At 36.0% G+C, this 12459-nt stretch overlaps 1 protein-coding gene across 1 annotated transcript in view; it reads left to right on the forward strand.

Annotated features, from left to right (window-relative positions):
- Positions 1–2214: 2214 nt before the first annotated feature.
- LOC106070820 (mucin-19) overlaps positions 2215–12459 on the forward strand; it is a 112929-nt gene continuing 102684 nt past the window's right edge. The window contains exons 1-6 of the mRNA XM_056044148.1: positions 2215–2424; positions 3822–3992; positions 4950–5011; positions 6091–6216; positions 6591–6749; positions 7214–7407. Coding sequence (XP_055900123.1) covers positions 2339–2424; positions 3822–3992; positions 4950–5011; positions 6091–6216; positions 6591–6749; positions 7214–7407 — 798 coding nt within the window. The 5' untranslated portion in view covers positions 2215–2338. The remainder of the gene's footprint in view (positions 2425–3821; positions 3993–4949; positions 5012–6090; positions 6217–6590; positions 6750–7213; positions 7408–12459) is intronic.

Below are 12459 nucleotides of genomic sequence, written 5' to 3' on the forward strand. Positions count from 1 at the left end.
TTTATTTATTAGGTTTGAATTGTCTTTTAACAAAGGCATTTTGTCTGAGTCGGGTGTTGGTTGTTGTTTTTGGTTATTCTTCTATAGAGTAGGGAGATACTCAGTGTTCCTAATATGTGTGTTGCTAAAAGTATTTGGTAATGTTTTGGTTTTTGAAGATACATTGTTATCATGCAATATTGAATTTAGTCTAAACGCCCTTGAGAATTAATTTGGGCATACTTATTATCTTATAATATGTAATCATTTGATGTATGTGAAACCATGTATGTTGTAAATAATTATAATAATTAAGAATAATATTTTTTAAAGAGCGCTGTTAACAAAGAAAACGCTGTGATAACATTACAAACATAAACACGAGAGCTATAATGACAAACTAATCTAAAAAAAGTTTTAAACAGATATGTCTTAATGTTCTTCTTGAATGTAGTGTAGCATGTTGTCTGAGAAATACGTATACATTTTTTACTCCTTTTGTTGAATGTTGTATAATTTTTATGAATTACGTAATATGGGAGAGACAACCTCCGTGGCATCTTTTTCAAATGCATATAGGCTAACTTACTAGATAATCATATCCTAACCGAGCCATGGGTGTTAATCACACACACAACCCACTTGCACCAGTTTTTTAAATGACCAATACTCATTGTTCTATACATATAGTATCACATTTATGATACTTAACACTTTAATTAACGACAGTTGGAGGGGGGGCATTGCATACACCCAACTAAAACTAACCCAATAGTTCTTTACATATAACACACATATAGCAACAAAGTACAACAACATAGAACACACATATAGCAACATAGTACAACAACATAGAACACACATATTGCAACATAGTACAACAACATAGAACACACATATAGCAACATAGTACAACAACATAGAACACACATATAGCAACATAGTACAACAACATAGAACACACATATAGCAACATAGTACAACAACATAGAACACACATATAGCAACATAGTACAACAACATAGAACACACATATAGCAACATAGTACAACAATGACATAAGAATGTTCTTACTCCATACTGTCACAGATGCCCATCTAGCCAGTCCACCCCTGTTGATGAATATTTTTTGGTTCAGTATTTAAATCAGGTTTAGTGTTTTATGTCCTAAATCATTGACTTAGCGTAAAGTTTCTGATTAACAAGCACGACTAGATTAATTAATAACACAGGAATGCACGTCTGACATTACTAGAGGCCTATCTTCTTTTTCGAGGGGATGTCTGTCATTTATAAGATAAAATGTATTACTTATGTTTGGGTGATTTTTTTTAAATTAATAAATAAAATGCGGCTCCAAAATAATGCGGGCTATTTCTCCCCTAACATTATTTGTTCTAAAAGCCTCCCTTCGTTTTGCTCGGGTATTTTTGTTTAATAAACTGATGCCATATTGCTGATTCGTGTCAATTTCATAGTTAGGCATTTGTGCATATTCTTATGAAAAGAATATTACTTTCTATCGGATTACATAATCTTGGTATAACCCCACAGCCTCACAGTAGGCTAATATTTCAAAACAAAGCCAAGAAAATTGACATGCATTAGGCTCTTAATGTAATGGTTTAGGCCTTTGGGGTGGGGACGCAGAGCCTAAAAGAAGGGGAAGTTGAGGATGTGATCATGAGCTGTATTCGTGACTAGTGAGTGATGTTACAAAATATTGACAGTCAACATAATTTCTTATTTATCGTGAGCAGGCTTTACTGCTATGGCGATTTGCCAATAATGTGAATTATATGAAAGGACATTGCGGAATACATTCTTCTAATCCCTAGTTAAATTTTTGCTTAAAGCTGCTGTACTGTATACGCTTAAAAAATCTATTTCTAAACTTTGGGGTGAGCAGAGACAGTGGAAAAGGGGGCTGGGGGGCTAACGCAAATATATGTAGTCAGCAAATCTTTAATAGTCAGCAGATCTATAAAGAACTATTATATTATGATATTGATTGGAAATCTTAAGTTTCTATTCGCTGCTTTATATTTTAATACCTTTCTCTGACAATATGGCTGTCAAACAGATTTTTAAAAAATAATCTCTAAGCGTGGATTATCGCCATCCGTTGTTTCTTAAATATTAGCACTTTCTGGTGTAAAAGTATTTGGCAGGCGGACAAAAATCGAACTGCGTTTTATAACTGGGGTATATATAAAGACACAACCTAAAGCTTCGCATCAAAGGAGCTTTTAGCTCTTAAGCCATAAACAGCGTATTTCTTTTGAGCCTTGTTACATCTTTAAGGACACATCATAGCAGTAGCCTGAGATTAGCCCAAAGGCCTTCTGCCATTGCCGACATGGCAACAACGAGGACTTCGGCCCTCCCTTTGCTCGGACTCACAATATGGCTTTTGACCCTTACACCGTCTGTCTATACCGCCAGGTAGGTGGTCAAGCTTTTAAAAAAAATGTTGTTTTGCTGTTATGTTTTTCTATTTCTTGTGTGGAATAAATGTTGTGATATAAAGAAGAGAGACAAAAGTTAGTTGGCCTATTTTCTTGGTTCCAACACAATAGTTCAATCTTGTCTAAATACGTTATTATATTTACTCATTAATGGAAGAGTGCATTAATAATAATTAGTAATTTAATATTATTCATTATAAAACCTCTTTATTTCTATAATATGTTGGCCTTTTAGTTTATTCGCTAAAAGCTCAGCTTTATTAGCTTCAGACAGGATTCAAAGTTACCGTTATAAATGTCAACAACTTTAAAATCATACTCTTATATGTGATGATGTCAATTATATAATAGGTATTTTAAGAATTTGTTTTCAGTTTTCATAAGTCGATTTGATAACAATAACGTGAAAATCTTTAAATGTGCTTTTAGATTCATTTATTAACTATCAGTAAAAATACAAAGACTTTCTCGGGAAAAGATATACTTTGCATAATGTTTAAAAATCAGGTTGGTTTACAGTGCAATGAAAAATAATAATGGAAAAGTTTACTATTTAAATGTGCAGCTGTGTCATTGTTTTTTTCTAGATAAAACAGCTAATTCAAAGTATATAGTAATGGTAATATGATCTTTGTTTATCGATTACTCGTCACTACTTCTGTCGTATAAGCTTACACTTCGAGACGATATTCCCGTATTCGAACTTGCAGACATCGCCCGTTGTTCTGCAGGAAATCAGGTTTAAGGAGGAGTAATTTTTATTTATGAAGGGTCACATTACACTTTTTTTTTCTCACTGTCCAGATTTTTCAAGTGATATCTTCTTCATCTAGCCAGAAACAAACTGGCGCGGGTGATTTTTAAACTTAAACCATCATTTTGGCTATGGAGTCTAAATTATAAATAATAATAATAATAATGAAAATTTTTTTTGCTTCACAGAAAAGAAAGTTAAAAAGTTTTGATAGTTACCAATTAAACCTTTAGGAAAAATAGATGATTAATAATAATATTTTTTTAAATGGAAAAACTGCTTGCATATTTACTTTAAAAATTAAATGATACGCTTTCAGATAAAATAAAGAAGCTGTTGCATCAGAACTTTAAAATGTCTAAAATATTATGATGTCGACTTTTCTTTTCTAGTTTCTATGATCAAAATGGGACGGAAGGACACACAGCAAAAGACTAATAGTGGTTATTTTCCTTTCGGTGGCGCTAAAAATAATTTTTAAAACTATTTTTTGAGCACTACAAATAACATAAGATTTATATATATATATATATATAAAGACCAACAATATTCCAAAAGAAATTGTTGTGCATCGCACTTTTATTTCTTTGTCATTTAAACCTTTTCATTTTCCCCTGTAGTCACTTCTGTGAAAGACAATGGGAAAACACAATCCGAGAACAACATCCTTGCTGTGAATTCTTTGACTACGTTCTTGGAAAAGAAGGACAACCGGCTATGAACCTGGAATGGAGCAAACCAGCTGACCAATTCAATCCCAATAACTGCACAGAGCCTTGTACCTTCTCACGGTAAGCTAATTATTTATCAAGTAGGGCTCTACTGCAATATAATAAAGCGAAAAGTATTTTTCTGAAATGCGGGCCGGTTTAGAAGTGAGATATACCTTCAAGGCAGGTGTAAAGCACGTACATCTTTGATAGTTTAGAATAGTCTATATTACTCCAGCTCAACTAAAATGCAAAATCTCTTTAAGCGGGCCTGTTTGATTTCGTGACGCAGAGAAAATGATTCTAGGTGTGCCAATGGAAATTCATTAAGTATAAATGTGGTAGCACAATGGAAAATTTGTTTTGAGACGATCATAAGACATAATTTTTTTTGAAACTGGTTACTGGTGTTCCCCTTTCATACGGTCTATAAAGCAGATGATGTAAAGGTCATCTGTTTCTGTCTCACGGTCAACGACGGTGTCATGTGACCACCACAACGACCAACCGTCTTTTCCCCAACTTATGCCAGGTACCTATTAGAGCCGGGTGAAATCAGGAGGCTTTCTAAAGATCCCGAAATTGAAAATCCCAGTATCCCAGATTCAAACCCGGGACCCCACGGTTCGGAGGCCAAGAGCTTTAACCCTAAGCCACCGCGCCTCTGGTAAAATGTTAAAACAAAATTCGCTTTACTGGAAATAAAAAAAAATGCTCTAAGGGGTGAAACGTAGGCTAAACTGCATTACCCTAGATACATCCGAAAGTGAAAAACGTGTGCGTGTAATGTAGAGAAGTTAAATGATCCCAAATATGAATGTTACCCTACCCGTATCAGACAGAACTAGGACTTCAAACTATTGTTTTGTGCAAGAACTAATTTTTTGTTTGAGCAAAATTAGCTATATAAATGAATGCTTGATCGGAGAATACTTGTAATTTTAAAACGCAAAAGAATTTCACTAGATCTATATAATAGATACTCATTTCTTGTGAGTTCAGCAAGTGTTTATTGTAATGCATTGATTGTCCACACAGGGTCGAGCACGCTACGAACATTTCCTGCTGTGATGGCTGGAAAGGAACTGAGTGTGACGAACGTAAGTTGGTTTTATAAAATTTTATCCGCATTTTATACACTGGTATTTATTAGGACCATATCAAGTTAATACTTAAAAAAAAAAAAACATATGTGATGCTTAATAGGGTCATATGTAAGGTTTGATATTGAAAAAGTCTCTCTTAGACACATAATTAGATTTATAAGTTCGGAAAGATAATCCACCGCCTTACTTCCACTGCACTGCCTGTTTTCGAAGTATCACTGCCATGAACACCAAAACAACTTTAGTTAGGCCTACTAAATTGGTATTGGCTATTGGAATGTAGCAGAAAATATTTTTACAACGAATTGCTTACACAACCCGATGTCTATCCCGACGGATGTTGTTTACATGACCCGCTTATTATATGGTATTATTGCCTTTTTTTATTTGGGCTACGTATCGTAAATTTCATTTAACTGTTGACTTTTATATAAAGTTGTCGACCCAGGGCAATACATTTCTTGAACCTAGTCATGGAAGTTTTATCAAAGATATGATTTAAATGATCATACATACGAGCGAGTACTCATATTTCTCAATGTGTAGCAAGGTACCCGCAAGCCCGGACTCAAGAATAGGATGGTGGGCCCCTCTCTTTTAAATTAAATGTGACAAAAACAATATTGAGCCACAGGCCCCATATTATACTATATTAAAAAAATACAATTAAAAAACTACCTTTTGCAGATAACAGCTATGGTTGTAGTTTAATCGAGTGTAATTACGTTATACGCATATTTATTTCAATGACCAGTATGGGTCAATATTTATCGTAGACCAGGGCCCAAATTGGAACCTATTCGTGCAATAGTTGCTACGTTTCTTTCAACACATTATAGCTCTTAAAGTGATTTTAAAAATATAAAATGGTTATTCATTAGCCAAATCAAGACACACATAATTTTTTCTTATATAAAAATTGCTACACAATAATCATCACTCAAAAAAATCATTAAAATTATCGATTATCATATCATTATGTCTACACTTCCTATACCATGTACTTAGAAAATGCAAATTAAATAGAATGTTTCACTTTTAGATTTCTATATCGTTTTATCTTATCTATACAGCCGTATGTAACCCACCGTGTGCAAACGGAGGGTCATGTGTGGAGACCGAGACCTGGGCATCGGCGTTGCCAAAGTGCAACTGTCCGGACCCTTACATCGGCCGTGCCTGTGAGGAGAACCTCAACTGTAAGTGTATGAACTTGACATTTGCTTTTATTCACAAATGTGAAAAGATACAAATTTCTTAACTTCAAAGGTTAAATGCACCTTTTGTGTCAGATTGATCAAACAAATTTCGACGAATTTGAAAAAAACTGAAAGTTCATAGTTGAAAGTTTTTTAGTTTCGTATTGACAAATATATAAAGATTTAAGTTCAAAATTTCTATGCTGAAATTAATGTAGTTTCAAATTGAACAATGTGAAAAGATTCAGACTTCATAATTTTAATAGTTAAAAGCATTTTTTTATATAGATTAGTAGGCTAAGACATGTACACAGTTTTTCTGCTTCAGTCAATTGGTTAGAACATGTATATTTTGTGTGTGTGTCGCTTTACAGCCATCAAGAGTGGCTTGAAGTATTGCTACAGTGGCAGCAATTGTCAAGGCAAGCTGGTAAGCGCTGAGGCTCAGAACATCACAAGCTGCTGTAAAGTAGGCTTCACTGGCTCTTGGGGAAGTCAAATACCATCCTACGGATGCGCCTCTTGTAACCCAAGTAAGAATTTCCTTGTCTTTAGTTGTTTGTTTATGCATGTGTACATAGAATAGTTATGAGCTTGTCTCACTATAATGCGTGGTTTTTAATATCATTTTTAAGTTTCAAAGATTTTTTTAGAAAGATTTCCTGCTACTCATATGTTAAAATATTATTAGCAAGATGTTTTACATGTTTCGGATACTCCTTCAGAGTTGAAAATAATTTACTTTCTAGTCCAAACCTCTAGCAGGATGGACAAGGGTGGGGCAGCGTGGAGAGTATGAACCTGAGACCATAGAGACGACTGAAAGACAAATCCAGCGCGCACGACCAGATAGGGCGCCGTAAATTGTTCTTGAGATCAGATGTGTCGATATCTTCTTCACTTTATGCCCACGTTATGAGCTCTTTTATTATGACATCATTAGTTTCATTGAACTAAAACCTAAAATCCCAATTGAATCGAGTTTTGTTATTTCTAGATGCTACTATTGTCGTAAACAACACCCTGGACATCAACACTTGTATGACATCTGGTGATGACGAATACCGCACTTTCGATGGTATCTACTACAGATATGCTTCACAATGCGCCGTCGGTCTAGTAGTGTCTCCTCAAATTCAGATCTACGCTGTGACTGAATGTGATCCAATGGACAAATGTACTTGTCAAAAGGTAAGTTAAAAATGTTTATAATAGATACAAAGCTTTAGTTACCTACCGTTAAAAGTGCTTATCTGGCTTATGATTTTTTAAATTATTTTTTTTATTTGCAATTTGTTTTATGTTTATTTTTAAGACCTAATTTTCTAAAATACAGGTCTACAAGGGTTTTGTCGGCTACAATCAAATAAAGACAAACAAATATGTAATGATAATAGTAATAAGATGATTTCCACCATTTGTATGCGATTAGGGATGACGATTTTGTTGCGTAGGTTTAACTGGTTGAGCTGAACATTTTATTATTTTATTTTCCTAGACGTGAAAACCAGTTGGTATTCCAATGACGTCTGAGAAGATCCCATTGGACGCTTTTGCAGAATCACCGCATCATGATCCGAATACACCCTAATTAATCTCGTAGCCAGGCAGGCATATAACCGTCTGGATAATCTGTATAGTGGCCTTGCGATTTAAAATCATTTTGCAATTAAGTACACTTTCTCAGAGAAAGACTAACGTCATGCTATATTCTGTCAGTTATAAAAGGAAGTGGTGGCATCAGCGGAGTAGTTAGCCTAGGGTAGGTGTCGCCCGGTGCGGTTAACTCAAGCTGTCACCCCCATTACAAGTTCCATCCATATTTTAAAAAAAAGAACAGTAAATTATGCGATCTTTTATTAAAAAACAAAAACCAAGTTCAAGAAAAATAGGCCTAGGGCCTAGCCTTATTAGGCCTAGCCTACAATACAAAACATCGAACACATGAAGGCAGTTTTATATAGGCCTAACTCACCTTTTTTATATTTATATTTTCCGTTGACTCTCCTTTTAAAAGATAAATTCTACCTCCAAGAGACTGCAACAAACTGTTTTTCCTTGTAAGAAAAGCGCAGGCACAAAAATATTAAAGTTAAATTAAGATAAAGTCTTGTTATGGGCTTAAGCATTATAAAATAATTATCAGTAAGACATTTTGTAGCAGGCTTGTTTTGTTGACTCTTCTTCTTCTTCTTCTAGCCAGCTTTATTGCTGCTGAGCTGTGAGCTCTTTTGCAGACTGTGCCAAGGAAAAAAAGTGTGCTGTTTTCTTCAGTTGTTCAGCACTGCCGTACAGGGTGTTGGTTATGTTGGGCTGTAGTGGAAGAAGGGTTTGCCTAAGGTGGATTAGGGAGGGGCATTCAAAGAGGATATGGTTTACGGTTTCAAAGGGGTGGGCGCAATGTCTGCAAAGGGGTAGTTGTGTGGAGTTTATTTTGTTCAGGTGGTAATTTAATAGTGGTGTGTGTCCTGTTCTTAGTTGGAAGATTGTAGATTGTTCTTTGCGGGGGAGGAAGTTAATACTGTCCAGTTTGTTAGGCGTAGTCATTTCTCTGTACATGGCTCTGCCTGTGTTTCCTGATGCCCATTGGTTGAGCCACTCCTCTTTGTGATTGTTGACTAACATTGACCTTAGGGTGAGGTAGTTAACAGGTCTATCTGGTTGTTCCATAGATGTACCTGCCTTTGATAGCTTATCTGCCTTTTCATTTCCCATGATGCCAATGTGTCCAGGGATCCACTGTAGTGTAATATTGATATTTAATTTTGATATCATCTGGTGGATTATCACAATGAGTGTTGTCAACTCTCTTGGGCTGTTTGAGGTGCTGCTGTTAAGTGCTTGCAGAGTAGATTGGGAGTCTGTAAAGACAACAATATCTGATGGTGGTTGCACTCCTTCATATAATTTGTTTTCCACTGTCTGAAGTGCTATGGTAGTTGCCTTAATTTCGGCTTGGAAGTTTGAGCAGTAATCGCCACAGGGTGCGCTTATCTCAAAGTGTTTATTTTTAGGGAAGACCAGGAAGGCACCAAGACCAGCATTGATGGTAGCTTTGAAAGCCGATCCGTCTGTATAAATATGGATAGCTGTTTTTTGATAGCTTTCGATTGTTTCAAGCGTGCCTACTTTGAGCTCCAGTGGATTTGATTCTTTTGTTAAGGTGTTATTTAGTAAATGTGTTTGATGGTTGGTTGTTTGTAGTTTAGTCCGGGTGTAATGTTCGAAAACCTGGTAATTTTTTCTCTGTTGTTGGGTAGGTGGTGTTTTAGGGCTAGTTCGTCAGTAAGTTGGATCAGAGTCCTTTGCTTTTTTTTGGTTGTTTTTCCTATTTCTCTGTGTTTTGTTGACTCAAAAGACCTCGACATAACCCTGTAATCCTTACGGTAGGCTACATTAATAGGGAGAAAAATACCGTTCTTACTCAAGAAAGATGGCCCGGGTAGATTCTGGAATCGCATTAGCGAAGACAATATATTGTTACGATTCTCTCTCTCTCTCTCATAATCACCTTCTGCTCACACAGCACAAGAACTTGACAACAAGGTCAAATAATCTGGTACTTTAATGAGTAAATTTACTAAATAAAAACAGCCAATACGACACATGCGGCAACACAATAAACTTACTACAAATGTTACACTGTACATCACCGTACTGCCGCGCTAAACTATATTGTCTCTCTATCTTATCCTGGACTCACGTTTCACTCGAGGACTCTACCAGGACCGACTTCATTACCGACTAACAGTCCCGGTCTCACCCCGCTGTCCTGTACTAAACAGCTTACACACTCTGTCTCTGGTTCACGAAGGGTCATATTTACTTGCAAAGTTCATACCGTTTGATTGTCTTTAAGAGTTGAGCCGAAGGCTCTTCGAACTCTAGGCGAGTAAGCCTGCTTGAACCAGTCGTTTTTCTGGAAGAGTTCCAAGTCAATGCCTATGTAAGACATTGCTATTTCCGACGTATCCGGCACTCCGGGTGCATGGACTAAGTTTGTAAAATGTTTTACATGTTTCGGATGTTCCTTCAGAGTTGAAGATAGTTTACTTCCTAGTCCAAACCTCCCGCATGACGACGGGGGATGGGAGCGGGCAAGGATTTGAACCCTCGACCATCGATAAATCCGAACGACAGTCCAGCGCGCATACCAGGAATGTTCCTTGACCATTGATACAGCAAGCTAAACCGGCCTGTGTCACATGTATCAGCTGATCGTACACAGTCAACCCTACAACTTTCGATCTTGCTGTGCATACGCCTAGCTCTCACGAAAACAGTATGAAATCTCGTTTTTTAAATAGCTAACTTAAAAGATAGACTAAATTAACGACGTCACTTAAAAAACTGAATTTATCATAAAGTATAGCCTATAGCCTAATCTCATTTTTATTTTATCCCTATTAAAATATAGGCCTACTAAGCAAAGACAATATATTTTTGCCCTTAAAAAAAAAGAAAAAGGAAAAAGGCCTCACTACTCCTCCTTGTCAGCACATTAAAGTGCACCTCCACTTTTTTTCCCACGGGGATACTGTCGATATGGTCCTACTGAAAGCCTATATTATATATATTCCTTATCATGCCCTAAACAGTTCTAGACTCTAGTTAGGCCTATATAGATAACTAACCATATGTTACACGCGGCCCGCGGGTCTCAATATGCGTGTCACTGATATAGTACATTAGAATAGTTTGTGGGAAGCGTGGTCGAGAGGCTGAGTACGCTTGAACTTGGCTTGGCTTGGCTACCTATGAAGGGGGCTCGAGACTCGACACCCGACTCGAGTTTAAGCTGTGTTTACTGAGCACCTAAAGGCAGCACGGAAACACATGTGAATAAACCATAGCGCTCTGAGCATTCAGTACGCATGAAAGTCCCATATGCTAGGACAAATTTGTACAAATACTCCTTCTTCCCTAGTGCTATTAGAGCATGGAATGGGTTGCCTGAGCTAGCCAGGAAAACCAGTGACTTGGCAGAATTTAAGTCATTGGTTAATATGCATGACTAAATGCATGACGCGTAGGACGTAATCATCTTTTTTGAAGTAACGTCTGTATTATATAAGATAAGATGTAAAAATAGTATAAATATAGCTATTAAAATAGCTAATTGACCTAAATCCATTTTTGTTGCAAAAAGTTTTGCTTGCATATATATTGAGATCTAGATCTATAGTCTAATATAGTTTTTGACCTAGATTAAACTTAGATTCATTTGTTTAAATTAAGTAAAATACAGCTACTTTCACTAAACAATCTTAAATCTATCAGTTTAAGATTGAAACTAAGGTTCAATAAGCTTATTAATTATTTTATGTTAGTATATTTAATATCACTCATATAGAGCCTCATTTGCCTGTCCAATCACAGCGTGTTTTCACTGCGCATGTTAGGTTTACGCGATACATGAGTGGAACTTTTATGTCAACACGGCATCGCAGTTATAGCGAACGAATGTATGAAAAATGCTTTAGAAAAACAAATTTAATGTTAATTCGATTAAAATATGAAATGAATGGACTATAATTAGTATGTTCATTTTTTAAAGTTTAAATGTATCTTTGTGATGAGAAGTTCTATCATCTTAGAGTTGAATTAATAAGTTTTAGGCCTAGCAATAGAGAGATGTGTAACAGTTCGGTCTTGTCTAATGAAAGAATGTAGGCTACACCAGGACTTCTAACTTAGCAGATAGAAGGAACGAATTTATGTAACAATGCTTTTGAAAGACAAATTTGAAGCTTAATTTTATTAAATAATGAAATCAATACACTATATTTTGTAATTTTTGTGTGTCAAAGTAAAAAACTATCTGTGCAAAGTGTAGTTTTAAAAATTAGATCTAGATCCTTTCGATCTTCTCTCATGTAACCATGATAAACATATGGCCTAGATTTATTAAATACTAATAGTTTAATAGAGTTGGGCCACTTTTTTTTTTTTGTCGAGGGTCTTAATTTTGTTTTAAGGCTACAATACATACACAATGGTCTAAGTTAGTACACAAGGAACATTTCTGCCAAGTTTTATCAAGATTGGTCAAACGGTTTTGATTTCTATTCGGCACATTTGTTTTACATATTTCGGATGTTCCTTCAGAGTTGAAGATAGTTTACTTCCTAGTCCAAACCTCCCGCAGGACGACGGGGGATGGGAGCGGGCAGGGTTTGAACCCTCGACCGTCGATAAATCCGAACGACAGTTCAGCACGCAAACCGCACGACCAGGCAGCCA

Source organism: Biomphalaria glabrata, chromosome 1 (genome assembly GCF_947242115.1).
Source record: "Biomphalaria glabrata chromosome 1, xgBioGlab47.1, whole genome shotgun sequence".
NCBI lineage: Eukaryota > Metazoa > Mollusca > Gastropoda > Planorbidae > Biomphalaria > Biomphalaria glabrata.